This window comes from Lissotriton helveticus, chromosome 2_1, assembly GCF_964261635.1.
Source record: "Lissotriton helveticus chromosome 2_1, aLisHel1.1, whole genome shotgun sequence".
Classification (NCBI taxonomy): Eukaryota; Metazoa; Chordata; class Amphibia; order Caudata; family Salamandridae; genus Lissotriton; species Lissotriton helveticus.
Genome location: NC_136059.1, coordinates 1,548,968,586 through 1,548,992,717, shown reverse-complemented (window position 1 = coordinate 1,548,992,717; position 24,132 = coordinate 1,548,968,586). Strand labels below are relative to the sequence as shown.

The 24,132-nt window shown below is 47.6% G+C and overlaps 1 protein-coding gene across 2 annotated transcripts in view; it reads right to left on the bottom strand.

Moving 5' to 3' along the window:
• The window catches only part of PRKG2 (protein kinase cGMP-dependent 2), a 1,208,151-nt gene that overhangs the window by 254,738 nt on the left and 929,281 nt on the right, over positions 1 to 24,132 (bottom strand). For both annotated transcript variants that reach the window (XM_078677576.1, XM_078677575.1), the window contains exon 14: positions 7,328 to 7,469. In XM_078677576.1, coding sequence (XP_078533702.1) covers positions 7,328 to 7,469 — 142 coding nt within the window. The remainder of the gene's footprint in view (positions 1 to 7,327; positions 7,470 to 24,132) is intronic.

Genomic DNA, 24,132 nt, shown 5'->3' with positions numbered 1-24,132 from the left:
TCTGCTGATGAGATGAAAGGTTTCATCTTCCTTAAGTAATTCAGATGAAAGCGGGCATTTTTTGCCATTGAATTGATGTGTGCTTTCATGTCTAGATTTTTATCTAATGTGATTCCCAATGATTTTGCCGATTCCACTAGCGTAGGGGTGCAGTTTAAAGCTGTGATCAGTCTGGTCCATTCTTCTACCTCCGGGTGGCTCTTCGGAGGAGAGATCAAAAGGAATTCCGTTTTTTGTGCATTGAGCTTCAGGTGGTTGCTGGTTAGCCATCTTAGTGTCATTTTGTAATGCCTCATTTAGTTGCTTGATGTCCTCCAGGGATTCAACCTTGATATACACTTGTGTGTCGTCCGCATACATATGATAGGATATGTTTGTGTCTCATAGGATTTCAGTCAGAGGTTCGACATAAAGGTTAAAGAGTGATGGAGATAGTGTCGAGCCTTGAGGAACTCCGATCGAGTTTGGATTTGATGTGGATAGTGTCTGGTTGACCCAGAATTTTTGTGTTCTGTTCTGAAGAAAGGATTCAAACCATTTTAGCACCTTTCCCGACATTCCCATCCTGTTGTGAAGTCTGACTAATAGCTTTACATGATTTACAGTGTCAAATGCTGATGATAAGTCAAGAAGTACTAGAAGACATGTCTTATTGCGGTCCAGGGCCTGCACTGCGTCATCAACTATAGGTAGGATCTCAGTTTCCGTGCTGTGACCTGTTCTGAATCCAGATTGGCAGTCGTCCAATAGCATGTAATTAGCGATGTGTTGGCTCAGTTGGTTTTGTACGCATTTCTCGATTAGTTTGGCCAGAATTGGAATATTAGTGACTGGGCGGAAATTATTGGGGTCTGCCGGATCCGCTGTTGGTTTCTTGATGATGGGGACCACTTGGCCTGTTTTTAGACAGTATGGCAATATCCCTTGAGATAGGGAGGCGTTTATTATTCTTGTCCATATAGGGATGATGATGTGGTTTATTTTTTGTATTCATTTGGCGGGGAGTGGATCATTATAGTGGTTGTTTGGTTTGATATCTGCTAGTGTCCTGGCTATGGTATTCTGATCATAGAGCTTGAAGGTGTCCCAATGTGCTTTGTTTTTTGCTTCCACTTGGTCAGTTGACAGTGTGGTCTTGTTCAGAGAGTGTAGTTTTTTGTTCAGTTGGAGCGGTTGGTTGTTCAGTTGGTCCGCTGTTGTCTTGAGCTCTGTTTCCAACTTATTTGCCTTTTCGTTGAAAAAAGTAGAGAATTCCTGACAACTTAACTGGGTTTTAGTAGCTTCTAGGTCCGATTTTGCTAATTTGTTGGATTGTTGCTTTAAAATTTCAAATAGTTTTCTAGGTCTATTTTTTGCATTGTCCAATTCTGACCTAATATATTCTTTTTTGGATCTGAGGATCATTTTGTTGTATTCGTTTCTGATTTTTCTGAGTGATTTCAGTTCTGGTGTTGCAGGATGTTCTCTCCATTTTCTTTCGGCCATTCTTAATTTCCTTCTCTCCTCATTCAATGTACCATTAAACCATGGGTTTTTGTCCTTTTCTGAGGTTCTCTTCAGCTTGAGTGGCATGGTGTTGTTAACTATGTTTGTTACTGTCGTCGTGTAATGCTCTGTTAGTTCATTCACATTCCGCAGTTTGTTAGGTGGCTTCAGCTCTTTCTCACAATTTTCCACTAACCGTTCGATGTTCAAATCTTTTGTGTCGCGAGTCCACTTTTTGCTTTTGATGGGCTGTGAGATATTGTTCCTTTTCAATTTTGGTATTTGGAAGATTATTGCATGGTGATCCGACCAGTCGCATGGCGCAATTGAGTGGATCACTATGTTCTTTTTTCTTGCTATTATCCAGTCTAGTGTTGCACCTTTGGAATGTGTTGGTTGTGTACAGGCTTGAGTGAGATTTAGCTCAGTCATAAAGTCTTTAATCGTGTTGATCTGTTTGTCCTTCGAGTCTTCCCAGTGTAGGTTGAAATCGCCCAGGAATATGTTGTTAGCTTGATTGTTAGAGTTATCCATGATAATCTCCATTAACTGGTCTATGAAAGCCGCATTATTTCCTGGGGGATGATACAGGGCATGCAGGGTGCATCTTTGATTGTCTGTCGATTTTATATTAATAGCTAGGTATTCACAGGATTCCATAGGATCTGATTGAATTTGTTTAATTTCAATGTCAGTTCGGTGGATGCATGCTATCCCGCCTCCTGTCTTTTTCAGTCTATCCAATCTCAGTATGTTATATTGTGGGGGCACTAACAGGTCCATGCAAGGAGAGGATGAATCCGAAAGCCATGTTTCTGTTAGGATTGCTATGTCAATTTCTTCATTAATGATAAGTGCCGCGATGTCTGAGGAGTGTTTAACAGCGGATCGACAGTTGAGCAGTAGGCCTTTCAGAGGATTTCTTGTAATGCTCGGGTTCCGCTCTAGCTGGATGTTGGATCGCTGGACTTGCTGTAGGTTGTTAAGGTTTGGTTTTCTGGTCTTATGTCTTGATGTTCTATTATTGTCGATCGGCACAATCTTAATTTCCTCCCCCCTCAAATATTCTGTGGACTCGTACGTCTGGAGTAGAGGAAGGGTTTCTTCTTCTGTTATGAGACTAGAGTTTCTGTTTGGTCGGTTGTGCCTTTCTGTTAATGACATGGCCCTCTCCTCTGTTTTTCCTAGAGACTTTGGCATTACTTCTTGGATGTGTTCCACTTTGGAGTGTGTGCTTGCCGCCATTTCTAGTATCTCTACCATTGTTTTTAATGCACCTTGGATGTCTTGTGCCATAGTGTCAATTTGTGTTTTTATTCTTTGGATGTCTCTCCGGGTACGGTGTGTTATACAGTCATTAGTCGTCTTATCAGTTTGGTCTTCAGAGTTTGTGTTGATGTCTTTCAGCTCCGTTCCTTTTCTCGTTTCCCTCGCATGTGGTGAGATTTTTGTGGTCATCCTCTCAGTTTGATATTCAGGGTTTGAGTTGATATGATTCCCCTCCATTCCTTTATTATCTAGGAGGTGCGATTCCTTAATTGATTCGTGTGATCTTTCTCTCTCTGATTGTTGGCAGACCTTTTGTGTGTTCCCAGCTGGTCTTTGTCTTGTGTATGGGGAGTTCGCTGGGAGGGCGGCAGGAGTGATCGCTGTGAGGGTGTCATTTTCCAAATCACTTGTGGTTATCTTCCTGCTTAGTGTGCTGTTACCAGGCGATGTCACCTTCTGTGTGAGCCGTCCCGTTGAGTCTTCCCTATCCTTATGCTGCAACTCAATCATACCCGGTATTCTGGTTAGATCTTTTTTCTTCATATACTCTTCATCCAGTCTCTCTTCCCTCTTCTCCAATTCTCCTGGTGTTGTTGCATGTTGTGAGATCGAAGTTTCTTTGTTCTGTGTTTGTGCCCGCGTGTTATTAGCCACTAGTGTCTGTGTTTCTGTGTTCTCCGTATCCTTTCCGTCCAAGCTGTCTCCTGTCACCGTTGTGTTTCTTGGTGGCGTTGGTTGCTGAGGCTGTTGTGGTTCTCTGGGTAGCTTACTTTCTGTGTCTTCTCTTAGCGGTTGGTGCTGTGATTCTTGAGGTTGTGACGGCAGTGTGCGGCCTGTGGTGTTAAGGTGGATGGCGACTTGGGTATCTGCTTGTGTGGTCCGTGGCTGTCGTTGATCTCTTGGGCTCTCTACCCATTGTTTTAAGATGGGGAAAATCATGTCAAATTTCTCTAATTCTTCACTGGCTGCTTGTATAAGCACTATACCGTTTTTGTATAACGTTATACAGAGGTCTGCTCTAAGTCTTGTTGATGGTATGATCGTTAGTTTTATGCCATGTGGAATATTGTTAGTCTTTTTTATGTTGAGCTTTTCTGTGATGACCGTCCGCCAAATAGCCGTTCTTCTGGTGAAGAATATTAGGTCATTGACGATCGTGCCTTTGTTCGGGTTAAACGAGGGGTCAGAGATCAAAATGTCCGGTTTTTTCCTCAATATATCATGCTTAAACTTTTTGGCCGCTGCTTTGGATAGGCCTGGTGGATATTTTATGGCATGTGCGTTTATGCCTGCCCTATCTATATTGTTATCTGCCATTTTTTTTTTTTTTTTTTTGCTAGATAGTGTTATGTGCTATGCATTGATGTGTCTTCCAGCTGTGTTAGCTCATTCAGTAGTCATTTCTCGGTTATCGGCTACTATTGCTAGATGAAGTTATGAATTATGCGTTGATGTATCTTGCAGCTGTGTTAGCTCCTTAGGTAGTCATCGTCTCATGGTTATATGGTAATCTGTTGCAAGTAAAAAAATAACAGAGAACAGATTCCTAAAGCATTTGCTTTCACTGCCCTATAGTGTGGCTACTTCTTATGTTCTTGACTTTATGGTTATATGGTAATCTGTTGCAAGTAAAAAAATAACAGAGAACAGATTCCTAAAGCATTTGCTTTCACTGTCCTGTAGTGTGGCTACTTCTAATGTTCTTGACTTTATGGTTATATGGTAATCTGTTGCAAGTAAAAAAAATAACAGAGAACAGATTCCTAAAGCATTTGCTTTCACTGTCCTGAGGGTGGTTACTTATAATGTCTTGACTTTATGGGTATCTGTTTGATTCAAGAACAAACTGGAGCTTAACCGATTGACTATTAAAGATTGTAAGAGCATAGGTCATGCCAAGAGAAAACCTGTGGTTCAATTATATTTCTGCAAACTCAAACTACTATGCACAGATTTGTTAAACAATCCACAATCTGTTGCCAAGAGGGACAAAGCTTGGGTCACGAAAGCCTTATAGACATTGAAGGCAGACGAAAAGGAACCTAGCGCTTTGCTCATGCTTTCTGTTAAATCTTATGTTTTGGTTCATGCTACTTTTTTTTATAGAACCATATCTTAAATATGGGATGTCTAATACCCATTCGTTTTTGTTAACCTGTTTTAGGATTAATTTCATACACTATTTGTTTCGAGTACCCACGGTGTGGGATAATGAGGTAGACAATGTTCCCTGATTATGCGATGTATATCCCTTCAAGACACTATGCATTTTGTTTTTGTATGCCCTTTCTATTCTCGTATGTGCAAATGATTTGTTGGATTGGAAATGCAGACCAGCTAGGCCTGCTTTGCTGCATCTACAGATGCTGCCTGATGTTAGAATATGGTATCATGTTGCTTGTTTCTTAAATAGCATGGTCAGAATGAGGAACTCGATGATTTAACACTGTTCACATGTGGAGTAAGGTCAAGACTGATTTGTATATTGCTGGGTCCAAACTGAGGTGGCAAAACAAATTTATAGTAAATTGTATAATCTACACAATAAAATATGGGCGTTGCCTGCAGCATTGGAGATTGTTAAATATTTTTGATCTACATTTCTCTACCATTAGCACTTGTAAATTAATGACATTTAGAAGCATTTACTGGGAAATGGAGGAGAATCTACTTGCCAATAGATTCTTCTGTAAGTAAGAGACAAATGTTCAGAAGGAGGTTGAGTTGGTTTTGTATTCTGGCTACAATGTCACATGTCATGGCAAAAGGGTGCAGTATTTACTGTACACGATAAAAATGATTACCCTGGGGTGAGAAATTTTCCAAGCTCTGTATGAACCTCCTATTCGGACTAGGGGCTCAATTAGGATCGCGGTTTTCCCGCATCCTCCGGGACTGCGGAAGCCACCGCCGGCCCGGAGAATGCGGGAAAACCGCTGTGGAGGCACAAAAGACCCACCGCCATATTAGGATGGCGGTGGGTCTCAAAATAGGTCCGCAGCTTTTCGCCGCGGTCGCCTTCCGACCACGGCGGAAAAGCTCTAACATGGCTGGCGGTGTCTATCAGACACCGCCAGGCATATTAGGATAGCGGAAAACATATGCTTTTCCACGGCGGCTTTTCCGCCGTGGAAAAGAATACAGACATTGACTTCGGGGGCCCGTTGCGGGCCCCCTTGGTGAAGGGGTGTGGGGGGTGCACATGGGGGGTACCTATGGTACCCCCCTGCATTTGCGTGGACAAAGCGGCAGGCACCGCGCGGTGCCTGCTGCTTTGTGCACGCAAATGCCGTGCATGCATTTTTAACATTGCGGCGGGTGCAGCTTGAAGCTGCACCCGCCGCAATGTTAAAGATTGAGGATGTGACCGCCAGGGTGGCGGTCACATCCTAATCTGCACGGAGGGACCGCCGCAGCCCCTGCGGACGGTCCCTCCTACTCTATGGTGGCGGAAGGACTCAGGTCCGTCTGCCATCATAATGACCCCCTTTGTTCGAGAAAACTGAGGAATTAATGAAGAATCAGTATTTATTCTACCAATTTCCCATATATTGGACTATTCTGCAATTTTTTTTTAGCAATTTATTTTAATAGATTTGACCTGGCTAAATCTGTCAAGGAAAATGTGATTTACCACATAACTTGGAATTCGGATCTCAGTGAAACACCTGTTCGGGAGGAATCATTATTTAATTCCCCACTCTCAATCAGGCCTCTTTCAAGTGAATAATGCCAATGCAAGACCAGTTGATCAAAAGGCTAATATCGGATTGACACAAAGATGCAAATAACCGTATATCATTTTCCAGTTCATATTCAAAAGTTTATTATTATAAATGCATTCATTTATTTTGCATACAGACAAACAACAACCTCTTCGAAGAAGGTTTCTAAGTTGTTTTATAATTCCTGGTGGAATGCATCTGTCCTTGTCATAGGATACACAGGTGAAAATACACATATTATGGAGAAACCCCTAAAATACATACAAAGGAGTGAATTTGTCAATTTAATGCATGCATCGTTATTATTCAAAAGGAGGGATCTCACAAGGCACTATTAGTGTGCGATACAAATTCAATCACATCTGTTACTTTAACCCTTTAAACTTATATACATTGACGTACCTGCGCAATTTAATGGCAGGCAAAATCAAAGCAATTTCAAATGTCTGTGGTAAGTAACAAATTCATGTAAAATTGTACATTGAATTACTCTTTGCTCAGGTCAGCATTATTGACCAGTTTTGTGATTTACAGATACTTCAATTAAACACAAATCTATTGCTACTTTTAATGTTGATCTGCCATTCTTATACACGAGTACTATCTGCAACTATCATTTTCATAGTTCATATAATTCAGGCATTTCTGCTCTTTCTGTGTTTTAAATTTCAATGAGGAATGTATGAGCAGATGTCAATGTTTTGTTCCAGTTCCTGCTAGCAGTCATGTGTGTGTTTGTTTGGGTGTGTATGTGAGAGAGAGGGGGAGAGCGAGAGAGAAAAGGGAACATCATTGAAGAACTAAATACATTTGAGGAGGAAGAAGCCCACATAGAAAGCCAACCTTACCAGTTTTATGTAACCTCCAGCATCAAGCAATAGGTTCTCTGGTTTTAAGTCTCTGTAAATAATACCCATAGGATGCAAATAATCAAACGCCTCCATAACGCAGCCGACACAGAACTTACAAGTGGGTTCATCAAAGCTGCCTCTGCAATAAAATATGTTTTTGTTGCCATTAATATTTCCACTTACTGTATATAGATAAGATATAAAAAATTTGTAGGTGAAAGTTGCTGCAATAATGTGTATACAAGTCAATAAGATTTTATTTCAAATACACTTGTATATTGGAAGAGAGCATATCATATCCCCACACATCCCACAACAGTGATTGGCTTTTTGAGAAAGATGTTTGACAATTAAAGTAATAATGATATATTTCTTTGGTCTTAACATCTGGAAGTTAAAATGTTCAACTCATTGACAAACCCTGACAAGCAAAGACTTTGATGTCCATGTGAATGTGAGTAGCTAAGGGACAGGATGTGGTCCGACGGCTAGATCGTCAACTTTGGTGCTGGAAACCAAGGTTTGAGCCTCTGGTTTGCATTCACATCCTATGATTTTGGGCAAATCATTTAATCTCGCCGTGCCTGAATGTGTCCTTGTGTAACGTAACTGGTGCTTATGTAAAGCGCTCCAATACCTTCGGGTCCAGTTTGCGCTATATGAATCTGCATTAAAAAATCTGCAATGGTCTGGATAGTTGTTCTTTTGGTCTTCTGGGCAATTCGAGACCCCCAAAATACATACTCATGTTCACCCATTCACATGGAAACCATTTTGTGCAAATAAATCAGAATCATTTTACTTTGTTGAAGATCAGCCGTTTTTGTGCACAAAAGGCCAAAAGTGAAAATCAAATCCCATATGAGAGCTACAGAGAACACATTATCTGCTCACATTTGAGGCAAACCCTGTAATATAAGCAAGGAAACAGCCATGCCATAGCCGAGGTTAAGTCCGGAAGTCTAAAATAAAAACAACCTTGCTTTCACAGTTAAAAGGCCAGATTTAAGACAATGAAATACTGCTCAGAGGAGGCTTCAAGCAAAGAGGTGGAATGGGTCTAGCCAACCCATGGCCATTGACCAATAACAGTCCTGATAATACTTGCAGAAGTCCTTTGTCACAAGGAGAATGGTACAACCCTAATCCTAATGGTCTTTAGGCCACTCCTGGAGGGCTGTGATGCTCTGCTGGATTCTGTGCCACAGTGTGCTTCTGATTTTGGGCAAAATGTTAGGAAATAAACGTGGAAATCCTCTACGGTGGTGCAATTCTGTAAGCATCATCTGCCTACCTATTTATTTTATTTATTTATTTGTGAAGCGCAACATTCATCCCACTGGGATATCACGGCGCTGGTTGAAGCTGAGGAGTGATGAGACAGATTATTTTAAATGAGGGCAGACGGCAGTGCTAGGGAAATAAATGTGTCTTGAGTTTCTTCCTGAACGCTATGTGTTCTTCGGTTAGTCATAACTCCAACGGGAGCTCATTCCAATAAACTGCTGCAAGGTGTGAGGAAGTGCGTCCACCTGTCCTGCTCTTGCTGAGTCTTTTGATCTCAGCTAATGCTAGGGAGCGTGACCTTAGGCATCTGGGTGGAAGATAGAATTTGATTTTGTTCTGGTGGATCTTAGGGCCTGTGTGACAGAGTGCCCTATGAGCATGTCCTAGAAGTTTGAAGCACGCTCTTTGGCACATGGGCAGCCAGTGAAGTTGCTTCAGACATTTTGTCGCAGAGCTGTATCTGCCCTCCTTGCACACTAGTCTGGCTGTTGCATTCTGTATGACCTGTATGTGTTTAAAAAGATAGTCTGGCATGCCAACAAAGAGTGCATTTCCGTAGTCCAGCCTGCTAACAAGCAGTGCCTGTGTAATGGTCCTCCTGCTTTCCAGTGGGATCCATGGAAATAGCCTTTTTAAGAGCTTCAAGGTAGCCAAACTTCTACCGCACAAGATCCGCACGTGGTCTTTCATTGATACAGTGTTATCAATGATGATGCCCAGGTTATTGATGCACTGCTTTGGTGCTGGCACCGCGCCCAGAGAGTAGGGCCACCAGGATGTGTCCCATATGTGATTGGCTCCGCCTAGGAGCAAGATTTCAGATTTTTCCGCATTAAGTTTTAAACAGTGCGCGGACATCCAGTTTGCCATCTCAGTAAGGCAGTTGTTGAGTTTAGCTCTGGTGTCATCATGCTCGTTTCCGATGGCTACATGTTTCCAGACTTTTAAGAGAAGCAAAGGGAAGTGTCTATTTACCCAGAAATCAGCCCAATAGTACAAAATCTTTGCTATTTACTCAGTGGCTGGAAAAATAGTACATAATCTCTGCTGTTTAGCCAGCCATAGACTAAATAGTACAGATGATGTATCATTTGACCAGCGGCCGGATAAATAATGTGAAAAAGGTCTTTATTTAGCCGGCCTTATAGAAAAAAGGGATTCCAGCCAATGGTAGTGTGGTGGTCATCTTGTAATGGGGATACAACATGTGTGAAGCATTTGAAAGTAAGTATATATACCATGCATAATGGTTTGATAAAAGGTATGTGCATGAATTAAGCTATGTTGTTTACAGATGAAAAAATTTAAAATCTATTAGTTTATGGTATTTTAATATTCAAATAAGGCATGTAGAAATCAAAGTATGGTTTTAAAGCATGTTACATAAATGTTTTATCGCTCATGAGAATACATTGTTCTTTTAATGTTCATGATGCTCCTTTTGATGATTTGTGGCGGTTGGGCTCTTTTTGGGCTTCTAATGGAAGGCCACGTGCTAGCTTTAGGCTTCTGTTTAAGGGGTATTGTGCTTGCTTACTATTTCAAATCTGGCAGTACAGTAGCAGTCAACAGGAGCAGCAAACAGGGAATGATGACAGATAGGTGGTAGCTGGGCCCCAGAGGGAGAAACATGTAAGTAATTGGTGTTTGGGGGCATAGTAGTTGGGGCACTCGCAGGAGGTAAATTGAGTGAGACACTGTAATAGGGCTTCTCTGGAATGGGGAAGTGAAAGCAGAAGACAGGTAAGTAATGCATCTGAGTAATTCACAGGAAGAGTTTACGCTATTGCCTGTGAATAAACAAGATATTTCATGCAATCACACAGCCGAGTAGGTTTAGAGCATTGGTGCTTATTGGTCCAATTCCATGAGTGATCCATGAGTGGTCCCTTCAGCAACACTAACATTTTTGTCACCGGCACAATGCATCTTGAGAATAGTAGTTTTGATCTTTAACATGTTAAGCAGTGTTTAAATGGGCAAGGTCCTGTCTCTAGTGAGCCCTCATTTCTGAACTTAAAAGTGCTGTCTCAGCAAAAAAAATCTGGAAGCCAAAAAACACACACATCTGTGTGACAGGCTTAGAGGCGATACCTGACTAAAGCCATTGTGGAGGGGGGCTGGGGAAGGAAGTGGGAGGAGTAGGATGAAAAGTAGATAAATAGAAGCCAAGAGGAGGACTACTAGGAGGGCTAGGATGATCAGATCCATGAGGACCAGGTCAATAAGAACCAGACCCACAGAGACCTAATCTTTGAGGACCACAGTTTTCAATGTCAGAGTGAACCAAGAACAAATAGACGATGAGGTAAAGGACACTGAAAAACAGAACTAGGTGTACCAGGACAAGGGCAAGAAGAATCAGGAGAGCCAGGAGGATGTGGAACAGGAGGATCTATGAGGGCCTATGTGCATCGGCCAGGACCAGAGGAACGACAACAACCAGGGCAGGAGTAACAGACCCAAAGAGGACCAGAACCACAAGACCAATGGGGAAAAGCGCCAGAGACAAGAGGGCAAGACAACAGACATCAGATTAAGAAGGATAAAGGGGCAAGAAGAAAAAGATCCAGGACCAGGAGGACCGCAATGAGCAGGGACTAGGGCTAGCAGGACCTACATCAGAATAACCATGGGGTTCTAAAGGATGTGGAAGTTTATGTCTAGTGGGATGAGGATCAGAAGGTCAAGGAGTGACAGACAGGGGACCCTGTAAACTGCGAACTTGCTGCTGTCTTTCTGCTGGGACTCACCATTTGCTGCTACTGATCTTCTACCTTCCGGGACCCTCAGCGCCTCGCCGGACCCGCTTCGCGGGTCCCGCAGCGTGCCGCGTCCATCCGGAGCTGCTGACAGCGAGGGGCTGTTCCCTGCAAGGACTGGGGCTGTGTGGAATTGCCGACAGGGCTGCGAGCATCGAGGCAGGGACTCCAGCAACCAGGAGTCCCTGCGAGGCCCATTGAGCACACCCGGGCTGCTCTCCCTGCTGGCCCCGCCCACCCGCCCACGGAGTGAAAAGCGGGCTCAGAGTTGCTCTTGTGGGACCCTGTAAACCGCGAACTTGCTGCTGTCTTTCTGCTGGGACTCACCATTTGCTGCTACTGATCTTCTACCTTCCGGGACCCTCAGCGCCTCGCCGGACCCGCTTCGCGGTCCCGCAGCGTGCCGCATCCATCCGGAGCTGCTGACAGCGAGGGGCTGTTCCCTGCAAGGACTGGGGCTGTGTGGAATTGCCGACTGGGCTGCGAGCATCGAGGCAGGGACTCCAGCAACCAGGAGTCCCTGCGAGGCCCATTGAGCACACCTGGGCTGCTCTCCCTGCTGGCCCCGCCCACCCGCCCACGGAGTGAAAAGCGGGCTCAGAGTTGCTCTTGTGGGACCCTGTAAACCGCAAACTTGCTGCTGTCTTTCTGCTGGGACTCACCATTTGCTGCTACTGATCTTCTACCTTCCGGGACCCTCAGCGCCTCGCCGGTCCCGCTTCGCGGGTCCCGCAGCGTGCCGCGTCCATCCGGAGCTGCTGACAGCGAGGGGCTGTTCCCTGCAAGGACTGGGGCTATGTGGAATTGCCGACAGGGCTGCGAGCATCGAGGCAGGGACTCCAGCAACCAGGAGTCCCTGCGAGGCCCATTGAGCACACCTGGGCTGCTCTCCCTGCTGGCCCCGCCCACCCGCCCAGCACTCAACTCACAGTAGCTTCAAAGGTATTCAGTGCACCCGCTGCGCGGGAGCGCGCGGGAGTGCGCCGGGAGAAGCCCGGGACAAGGGCAGGACCGTCTCTGGCCGTCCGTGGTCGGACAAGGTTGGGTTGGCCCATACTCCTTGGCAAATAACGTATTTATTTTTCTATCTCTTTATTGTGTGGGCCCCAGTGTTGCTAAAGCATCCGTTGTTAAAACTGTGTGTGGCATAATACAGGTACAGTTAGCCCTAGTCCATATTAACATGCCTTTAAGGTCAGGTAAAGATCGTACAGTCCAACTGCAAACAACTAAGGGAGTAGTTTCTGGACCACTCGATGCCTTTATCACCCGAGCAACTGGGATATTGGAAAAGGAGATAGCAATGGCAGAGAAAAGACTCTCCTTAGATTTAGTTAATGGTAAGCGTTCCTCGTTGGGTGGGTTGGCAACAATAACCAGCCCTGTCGCTCAAGCATCATATAATAGTTTACATTCTGTTACCACTGAGGCATTAGTCCATACAGAGGGAGAGGGGGTGGGCCCTTCAGATTCTCTGGTGGATGATGACCCGACCCTCGACGACACTCAGTCTAGCGGGGATAATGATACTAGTTCAGAAAGTCTGCACTCAACCAATAATCCCGATTTGAAACTATCAGTAGAGGTTGATCCCTTGGGACCGGTACCCCGCAAGAGGAAAATGGATATGAGCCACCAGGGGGGAGAGACCAAAAGTTGCCCAAGTTAAATGATCCATCTAGTCCTGGTGCTTCTGACTTTGAGCAGCCCATCGCACTCCAATTACCCTCGGTATTCCCCAATGTGCTATGCCCCTCCTTTATACCCTTGGGCTCATCTAATCCCTGCCCAACCTGCCTTAATAGTGACGAAATCCTATTGGTAAAAATGGAGACTATGATTAAAACCCTCCTACTTCCCGTCCTGGAGCGATCCAGGTTGATGACCGTTAAATTAGATGCTCTGGAGTCTGTAGTAAGTACAAATTTGGGCCTACTACAAAAGCTAACTGTCCCCACTCCAGTGGGAGGGGATTTTATCTCCCCAGTGAACAAAATAAAACGTACGAAAAATGTTCCCTCTGGAAAAGCCACTATCCCTGTAATAACAGGGGTAGATGTAAATAAACCAATAGTGGGGGGGGGAGACCTAGGGATAAACCCAGCATTGTAGCTGTAGATACTTTGTCACAGGCACCCAAGAAGGTTACTGCCAAATCCAATTCAGATCGAACGCAAGTAGCACGGTTGGATGACCGTGTAAAATCCGCCCCTAGTACTTCATCACAGACGCTCACAGGGCAGACAGTTAATCGCCATAACACCAATACCCCAACTGTGGGGAAATTAAATAAGCATGCTTTTCCCCGCACAGATTTACCCCCTGAAGCAACTCAACACACAATAGTGTTAACAGGGGTAGCCCCGCTAAAGGAGGGCATTAAGGAAACACATGGGGACTTACGTAATAAAATGGCATTTTGGCTGAATAAAAATCGCCCCCTACCACCTTCATCTTTTGCAGAAATCCTATTTGTGAGGAGAGTTGATTGGGGGGGTCATGGTACCAAAGATTTAGAGGGCGATTGCATACTAATATCATTTAAGGATCCCTGGGTGGTGGATACTATTCGAAGGGAAGCCAGGTTTGCCAGATTGGGGGATTTACAAACTCTGGGGCTTGCTTATTTTTATCCTCAGAGATATTGTAATTTTCCTTCTGGCTCCACACCCATGAGACTCCCAGTTAGGAGGTACCCTACAGCCAGAACACCTTACCCCCCGCAGTATCCCTTACTTTTCAATCGTTTTGGGCCCCTTTCGGATTGTGAGGCCATAGATTGACTACATCCACCTATTAGGAAGACTAACACTGTTGAGGGCTGTGGGAATGTGGTAGCTGAGCCAAGTTGGGGGCCCCGTCTCTTGTGAATACTGAAGAGGCGGGCTTAGTGCCACATGCAATGGAGGAGAATGCTGCATTAACTGTTGAGGATATGACAGAGGTCATGTTGGGGGTGGAACGTTTGGATAGGGATGTCAACAAGGTGAGAAGGCCAGGAAAAGGGAGTGAATTGGCGATCCCGGCTGTACATTTGACAATGGCTCATCCTTCCCCATGTATTGTGGCACCCCCACTCGAAACAATTAATGTAGTCTCATGGAATGTGGCAGGGGTCAAGGGACGGTTGCACTCTGAGGATTGGTTGGAATTTGGCGATATATTCGATGTTGTATTACTCCAGGAAACTTGGGCACCAGATCCAATCCATAGGGTTGGGTTTCTTAATTTTTTTAAACCAGCTATCAGGGGCAGCAAAGGGTGGGCATCAGGGGGGTTGGTGATCTGGGTGAAGCAGGCATTGGGTTACTACCCGTCTGAGATATCTGTAGAACACCCAGACCTTATGGGCATTAAATTGAGTAAGGATGGCCAACGTGACTTGATCATTATTAATATTTATGCACGAGGCCTACCGGGCGGTCGCTCCCCTGGTATTGTCGATGTATTGGACAGGTACCTTGGTGGATTGGGAAGAGATAACTTTCTTGTTCTAGCCGGAGACCTGAACTGTACCTTTGAGCCGCTTTACGCTGCAGGGGACAGCTGGGGGTCCGCAGAGGACGCAGCTTGGAATATCCCGGATTTGTCCATTGATAAAATTGTTAAAGGGACTGAGGCTGCATTGAACTGGATGGCTCTATGTTTGACTTGGGGGTTAAGGGCCGCAAATGGTCGCACTACATCCGATCTATGCGCCAATAATACTTTTGATAATGGATTAAAGAAAAGTCGCATAGATTATTTTTTGTTAAAGGTGGAATTCTGGCCACTTCTGATAGATATGGAAGTGGTACCCGCCCAGAAAGCGACCATAACCCGTTGTCGCTTAAACTAAGGCTGCCGGGTATGGATAGATTAAATGAACCAGATACCTTCCGAAGAAGGTTAAAATGGTCTAGGCTAGCGGGGGATGAGACTCTCTTGGAAAGTATTAAGATTGTGGTTTCTAACACGGTAAATGAGTTTATGTCTGCCGATCCCGGGGGGCCTAGTCCTGAAAGCACAATTGAGTCTCACGAATGTTGTTTTGACCAGCTTAAGCTCCTCCTATCTTTACCATGTCCTAAGGGAACCGTTAAAACACATGGCCCCCGCCAGAAATGGTATAATAAGAAGTGTAGGGAGGCTTATAGCCATCTTGTCAAAGCGGTAAAGTCCCGGATCATGTGTGATGTTAAGGCAGCATGGGTGCAGTATAAGAAAATTCAGTGGGAGGCAAAACGAGAGTGGGAAGATATGCACTGGTCTGACCTCTTGGATGCCTCCACTTCAAATAACCAGACTAAGTTCTGGGAACTTGTAAAGTGGGGCAGAGACCCGGACTCCTATACTCCCACAAACCACGTACCTCCTGACGTTTGGGTGAACCATTACTCTGCCCAATTCAGTGTTGAGAATTTGGAACCCCTCCCAACATCAGGTAGGGTGTTCATAATGCCTGTCCACGGGGAGGAACTGATTTTCACTGAACATGAAGCGGAGTTAGCCCTTGGCCTGACCCAGCGGGGGAAAGCACCAGGGATGGACTTAATTCCTGCTGATTTGTTCAAAGCCAACCCCGATCTCTGGGTGCCGTACATTACCAAGATAGCAAATGCGATAGCAAAAGGGGCTAGAATTCCCAAGTCTTGGAAGGGGGCCGAGATCCTCCCAATTTATAAAAAAGGTGACCGGTCCAACCCGGGCAATTATCGCCCGATTAGTCTTATCGACTCCCTTCAAAAGGTTATTGCACGGATGGTTTTAGGCAGAGTTCAAGGCTGGATGGAACTGGAGGATATCTTGTCTCCCATGCAAGCAGGCTTCAGATCTGGCACGAGCACCATCGACCAGGTGTTTAGATTTTGTCTAATCTACTGGAAGGTGGTGCTGCTTGGCGGAGGAACCATCTTTGCCGCGTTCATTCATCTGAAGTCGGCATTTGACCTGGTGCCGAGGGATAAACTGTGGTGTGTTCTGAGAGATTTAGGACTACCCATGGAACTACTTGATCTAATTGTTAAAATGCATGAGGACAACTTTGCAAGGGTGAGGTGGGGAGGTCAAGGACAGGTGACGGACTGCTTTCCTGTAACTCGAGGAGTCCGTCAGGGGTGTGTCTTGGCGCCCACACTCTTTCTGTTATTTATTGACCAAGTAGTTAAATTCTTTGCAGCTACCCCCACTGATGCCCCTTCTCTGGCAGGGACAGGTGCCCCATGCTCATCTTCGCCGATGACACTTTACTCCTCTCTAAGACCCGTAGTGGTTTACAGCTGGCCCTGGACCGCTTCGAGGAGTTCTGTGCCATCAATGACCTTAAGGTAAATGTGGGTAAAACCAAGTTTATGGTTCTTACCAAGAGTCATTTTTTGCGGAGTTCTGTAAGTATGAGTGGAGTTAACTTGGAACAAGTTGAGACCATGACTTATTTAGGGGTCACCCTGGACCATCGTTTACGATGGAAAGAGCAGATAGGAGTACAACAGTTAAAACTTGCCCGACTAACCGGTTGCCTTTTGAGTGAGCAAAAAAGATTGATCACTAAACGGGTCAATCCAGCGTTAAAGATTTACGATTCAAAGATTAATGCTGCAATTTTGTATGGTGCAGATCTCTGGGGACACATGGATCTCTCCAGCTTGTTTAAAATACAGTGTAAGTTCATGCGGAGTTTGGTAGGGCTACCTCAATCTACTCCATCTATACCACTCTGCCTGGACCTGGGATGCAACCCAATTAATGAGATGGCAAGGTTCAGACTGGTGGCCCTCTGGAGGCGCATATGGACCTCTCCCGACCTCGCCCTTTTTGCTAAGGAACTAGCTGAGGTGAGGTCAATTGGGGGTTCCGGGAGAATTCCATGGCTACGCACTGTTAAAACCATTCTGGTCGAAATTGGACTGGAACAGCTGTGGGTATCTCCGGGAACCAATGTTTTCCCCTCAAAACAGGAATTTAAGGCACTGTATTGGGGCTCAGTCCGTCAATCCCTAGTGACTGCTTCCAGCTCTGCTAGTCTAACGGGAAGGTTTCTGACCATTAAGTTGGATCCATCCCGCGAGACCTACTGGGATATCATCACCAGGCCGTTGGATAAGACACTTTATCACCAGTTTCGTGTGGGATCTTTGCCATTGAATTTCTTTACAAAAAATTGGGTTACTGGAGCAACGGAATTTTGTTGTTGGTGCCCAGGTCACAGGGAAACTGAGGGACACCTTTTATTTGCCTGTCCAACCTACCTAGCACCACGAAGAAAATGGATAAAACCTCTGTTTCAACGCCTCACTTACAGAAGGTCCTCTGAGGCTCTTTGGGTATTAAAAACTAACACCTCAGAGGTGTTCGTGGTGAGTGTAGCGAAATTTTTAGGGTGGGCTTGGGCCATTAGGGCAAAAAGTAGATAAAAACAAGACCAAATTCCAGCTTTTCAATTAATTCACCATTGTCTTTTCTTAATACAGGATAATGTATAACGTACTAAGAATGTTTTAATTCATTCATTGTTTCTACACTCTTAGAACTATCTGGTCAGGTTTGTCTTTGTATTGCTTGGATGTTTAATAACTATTTTTAAATATATTTAGTTATTGTTAAAAAACTTAAAACTTGGACAAGTTTACTGTTGTTGTAAAATGTCAGTATATTGGTATATTGTTATGTCGTCCTAATTTTATGTGTTTTTAAATGTTGTCTTTTATGATTTTATTATCGAAATAAAGACTTTAAAACCTAAACCTGACAGACTCAGGGGGATTCTATACTAGGGTGACGCATTCTACATGAACCAGGCTGACCCACAACATGGGAACTAGAAGGATGAGGAAGACCAGACCCAAAAGGTCAATTTCTAGAAGGACCATGATAGAGGGGCCCATGGTCAGATGGACAAGAATAAGTAGAATAAGCAAACCAGGTACACCAGGAGAACTAGTAGGAGTAGGATAGGGCAGGAGGGCTAGGGAAACCAAGGCCAATGGAACTATAACCAGAAGACCCAATACATCTTGAGGGCCTGACAAAGAAGTACCGGAACTAAGGCCAGGACTACATGGACCAAGATGATCAGGAACAGAAGGATTAGAACCGCTGAGCCTGTTCAGGCGAGTTCACCCCCACTCCGCTGCTCCTGCACCCTGCTCTGCTGCCTCGCCGTCGCCTCGTGGGACTCCCCCCGGCCGCCTCGCTGCTGACCCCAGTGCCGCCTCTGTGTGCCCCCCGTGTCAGCCTTTGACACCTGTGCTGCCCTACCTCTGTGTTGCCTGTCGCTTGCCTTCCTGCCTTGCCGCCACTACCCCCTGCCCCCCCCCCTCTGCTCACCTACCTTGGGTGCCGCTCCCTGCCACCGAGCCGCCCCAGCCCCCCTTCCCGCCACAGTCCTCCTTCTACCCCGCCCCCCTCCTGTCCATTGGCCCCCCCGCTCCCGCCACCCAGCTGACCCGCCCTCCGGCTCCTTCTTATGACCCCCCAGAGCGACCGCGCAGCGGACGCGCGCAGCGGGAGCACCGAATGAGCGCCGAAGGTGCGCCAAAGGTAAGCCCGTCTGCGCCCGTCCGCGCCTGGACCGCGCCCAGTGCCAGGACCCCTGGCCCCCACCGACGGAAGCCGACCCGACGGACTTACAACGCCACCGAACTCAACGCACTCAACACCGGCCAAACTCCGGGTTGCTACCAAGCCACACCGAGACGCACCCACGGACCCTTCAGCTGCCACTCCTGCAAGTTCACCTGCAACCGGACCCACGCCACACCAGCACCCACCAAGCCGAACTCCAGCAGCACCCACCTGAAGTGCATCCTGCTCAACACCCGCTCCGTCCACAGACACGCCGTCGAGCTCTGGAACCTGCTCGACAACACAGCCCCAGACGTCGCCTTCCTCACAGAAACCTGGATGAACGCCTCCTCAGCGCCCGACATCGCCATCGCCATCGCCATCCCGGACGGCTACAAGATCATCCGGAGGGACCGCGTCAACCAGACAGGAGGAGGCATCGCCATCATCCACAGGAACACCATCCGCATCACGACGGACACCGACGATACCCTCGCACCCGCCGAACACCTGCACTTCCAGATTCACGCCAACCCCAAGACCACCCTCAGAGGCACCCTCATCTACAGACCCCCGGGACCACGCACACCATTCAGCGAAGACATCGCCGACTTCATCAGCCCGCACGCCCTCCCCTCCGCAGACTACATCCTCCTCGGGGACCTCAACTTCCACCTGGAGAACAACAACGACCACAACACCACCACCCTGCTGGACAACCTCGCCAACCTCGGACTCAAGCAAATGGTGACCACCCCCACCCACTACGCCGTACACACGCTCAACCCCGTCTTCTCCTCCAGCAAGGACATCGCCTTCAGCCACGCCACCGGACTCCACTGGACGGATCACAGCTGCGTCCACTTCAGCTTCAGAAGGACCACGTTCCACCATCACCAGCAACAGGTTCCCCGCAGAAGCTGGAACAAGATCACCGCAGACCAGCTCGCCACTTCCTTGAGCATGAACCCTCCCACCAGCACAACGAACCCCAGCCAAGCGGCCACCAACCTCACGAAATGGATCAGCGACTGCGCAGACGACCCCGCCCCTCTGAAGACCCCGCCGAGCCGACCCGGCAGCAAGAAAGCACCATGGTTCAATGACGAACTCAAGAGCTCCAAGAAGAACTGCAGAGCACTCGAGAAAACCAGGCGCAGAGACCCAACACCAGACAACATGACTGCCCTCAAGCTCGCCACCCGAAAACACCACCAACTGATCCACACCACCAAGAAAACCGCATTCAAGGAACGACTGGACAACAAGGCACACAACAGCAAGGAACTCTTCAACTTCGTGAAAGAGCTCTCCAACCCCAACGCCGGAAACAACGACATCACCCCCTCGCAAGACCTCTGCAACTCCCTCGCCTCCTACTTCCACAACAAAATCGCGGACATACACAACAGCTTCAGCACTCAACCGACGCACGCCATGACCAAACCACCGCCCCCCACAACCACCCTCCGCGCCTGGACCCCGATCAGCACCGAAGACACCGTCCACACGATGAACTCCATCCACTCTGGATCTCCGACAGACCCCTGCCCTCACCACGTCTTCAACAAGGCCGACGCTGTCATCGCACCCCACCTGCGGGACATCATCAACACCTCCTTCGACACCGCCACCTTCCCGGAGAGCTGGAAGCACGCCGAACTCAGCGCCTTACTTAAGAAGCCATCAGCCGACCCCACCGACCTCAAGAACTACCGCCCCATCTCGCTGCTCCCATTTCCGGCAAAAGTCATCGAGAAGACCGTCAACAAGCAACTGGCCGCCTTCCTCGAGACGAACGGCTCCCTCGACCTCTCGCAGTCTGGCTTCCGGGCCAACCACAGCACCGAGACCGCCCTGATCGCAGCTACCGATGACATCCGAGCCCTGCTCGACAACGGGGAAACAGCGGCCCTCATCCTCCTGGACCTATCCGCGGCCTTCGACACTGTGCCACCGTACCCTAGTACAGCGCCACAGCAACGTCGGAATCCAGGAGAAGGCACTGGAGGGGATCATCTCCTTCCTCGCCGGAAGGACACAGAGAGTCCGCCTCCCCCCGTTCAGATCGGAGGCCACCGAAGTCATCTGCGGCGTCCCTCAGGGCTCCTCGCTCAGCCCAACACTCTTCAACGTCTACATGAGCCCCCTCGCGACCATCGCACGCCAGCACAACCTCAACATCATCTCCTACGCCGATGACACCCAGCTGATCCTCTCCCTCACCAACGACCCCGCCACCGCCAGAGCCAACCTACACGAAGGGATGACAGACGTTGCCAAGTGGATGATGAACAGCCGCCTAAAACTGAACTCGGACAAGACGGAAGTCCTCATCCTGGGACCTTCACCCTCCGCCTGGGACGACTCCTGGTGGCCCCCCGCCCTGGGCAGCGCACCCAAACCCACAGACCACGCACGCAACCTGGGCTTCATCCTGGACTCCTCCCTCTCCATGACCAGACAAGTCAACGCCGTCTCCTCGTCGTGCTTCAACATCCTGCGCATGCTACGTAAGATCTTCAGATGGATCCCCACCGAGACCAGGAAGACGGTCACCCAGGCCCTCATCACCAGCCGTCTGGACTACGGCAACTCCCTCTACGCCGGAACCACCGCCAAACTCCAGAAGAGACTCCAGCGGATCCAGAACACCTCAGCACGACTCATCCTGGACATCCCCCGCCGCAGCCACATCTCCGGGCACCTGAGAGACCTGCACTGGCTCCCGGTCAACAAGAGAATCACCTTCCGGCTCCTCACCCACGCAGACAAAGCCCTACACAACCAAGGCCCAGAATACCTCAACAGCCGCCTCAACTTCTACGTTCCCAAACGCCAGCTTCGATCGACCAACCACGCCCTCGCCGCCGTCCCCCACATCCGAAGAGCCACCACAGGAGGAAGGTCCTTCTCCCACCTGGCCGCCAAGACGTGGAACTCCCTTCCGACCCACCTCCGCCTGACCCAGGCCCACCTCGCCTTCAGGAAGCAGCTCAAGACCTGGCTGTTCGAGCAGTAGCAGACCCCCCCCCCCCCCAGCGCCTTGAGACCCGCCGGGTGAGTAGTGCGCTATATAAATGCTGTGATTGATTGTGATTGATTGAGAACAGGCAAACCAGGGAACTAGATAAAGCAGGGGGCCAAGACCAGGAAGACTAATGGACGAGAATAAGAGTGAGGAGGATGAAAAGGTCCAGGACTAGGATCCTGTGAAACAGGTGACGCAGGATCCAAATGACTAGGATCAGGAGTACATAGGAATGACGACCAGTCAAACCCGTGCCAAGAAGTACAGGGCCAGGAAGTTCTTAGACTAGCATGAACTAGAGGTCCAGGAACATCTGAACTAGGATAGACTAGGATGATCTGTGATAGGACAAGTTATTGCAGAACCATGCATGCAAGGAGCAAGAGTATGAGGTCCAGCACCAGAATGAAGAGAACTGCGATGATCAGGACCTAAAGGGCAATGGCTAGTATGCCCTGGATACTACAATAAGCAGGAAAGGGATTAGGAAAACTGAGGGGGCAGTACCATGGGCACCCAGAAACAGGAGCAAGAGCACTGGGTAAACTAAAATCATCATTGATCAGGAGGACCAGAATTAGGGCTACGATGGTCACGAATATCAGTACCTAAGAGACAAGGGCTCGGATTACCAAGTGGGGCAGAGCAATCCTTACAAGTAGCAGAAACAGGGTGAGAAGGATCTGAGGTAAGAAGGCCAACCAGCATCTGGAAGACTAAGTAGAATGGACAGTCGTGGGCAGGAGAACCAGGACAAAAATGACCAGGATCAGGGGTACACGGAACAATGAGAACCTGCATCAAGAGCACCTGGATCAATGGTTGCAGTACCAAGAGGATTACATGGACATGGAACAGACCCAAGAGAACAAGGGCAACCAAACCAGGAAGACAAAGTCTAATAGAGCTAGGACATGAGAAGCAAGATGCACCAGGACCTGTGGCACCAGGACTAGGAGGTTGATGGTGAGGAGAACCAGGAGAAGGTGATTAGGACCAGGAGGACCACAAAGGTACAGGGCCAGATGGGCCAAGACTGTGGGAACCACGAAGGGTAATTATGGCCAAAAGGCGAAGTGTATGATAACAAGCACAGAAGGACAAAAAGGATCAGGACCAGGGAGACCAAGTCTAAGGTAAGAGGTGGGTCAGGACCAGGAGAACTAGGTCCAGGATACCTGGACCTATGAGGAGAAGGAGCAAGATGATTGGGGACAATGGGTACAGAATCTTGAGAAGGACAAGTAGTATGAAAAACAAGAATAACATACCCTTGGTCAGGAGTGCCGTGTAGCTCAGACCAGGAACACAGGCAGCCTGAGTCAGAAGGAAAAGTTCCAAGTGGACCAGGAAATAAAGGTGCAAGACGACCAGGAAGATCAGGGCGAAGAGGATCAGGACTTTAAGGAGCAGTAAGACCAGGGTCAGAAGGAAAACTAAGACTAAGGACTAGGTAAATCAGGACTAGGGTTATAACAGCCTGGATGTACAGGACACAGGGCTAGTAACAGTATGGCCAGAACGATGAGCAACAGGATGATGAGTTTGTGTAGCAGCATGAGGACAAGCAGCAGGAAGGCCAGGGCCAAGAGGAACAGGGCCAGATGCAGGAAGCGAAGATCCAGGCCAATACGATCAGGGGCCAAAATAAGCAAGGAAGACGAGGGGGTTAGTACAAAGGATACCACAAAGACCAAGACCAGAGTAAGGAGTATTAGAAGGATCAATGAGGCTTATTGGGACCACAAACAAGAGGAAAAAGAAGCTCAATTCACAGAGGCCCACAGTTTCCAAACCTGACATGCCAGACATGCAGGACCAGTATAATGAGGAAAAGGAGGACAAATAAGGCCATTATGGCAGTAGCCTTGGTGACGAAGCTGGGAGGCTAATAATGGCTTAGAACAGGGTGATCTGAACAAGGAGGATCAGGATAAAGTGGGCAAGTTAGTCCAAGAGGACATCGAGCAGGAGGTCCAGGGACAATAGTCTCATGACATGTTGAAGTAGGACCTGGAGAACTAGTCAGGTCAGGAGTAGGTGGGCTAGGGCCATTAAGTCCAGGGCCCAGAGGGGGGAGGATACAGTGGACTAGAGGATCAGTATAAGCAGGGCCGGGACCTTGTTTGGAGGACTAGAGTGGAGTAGGAGTATTAGGAAATGGGGTAATAGGATCAGGC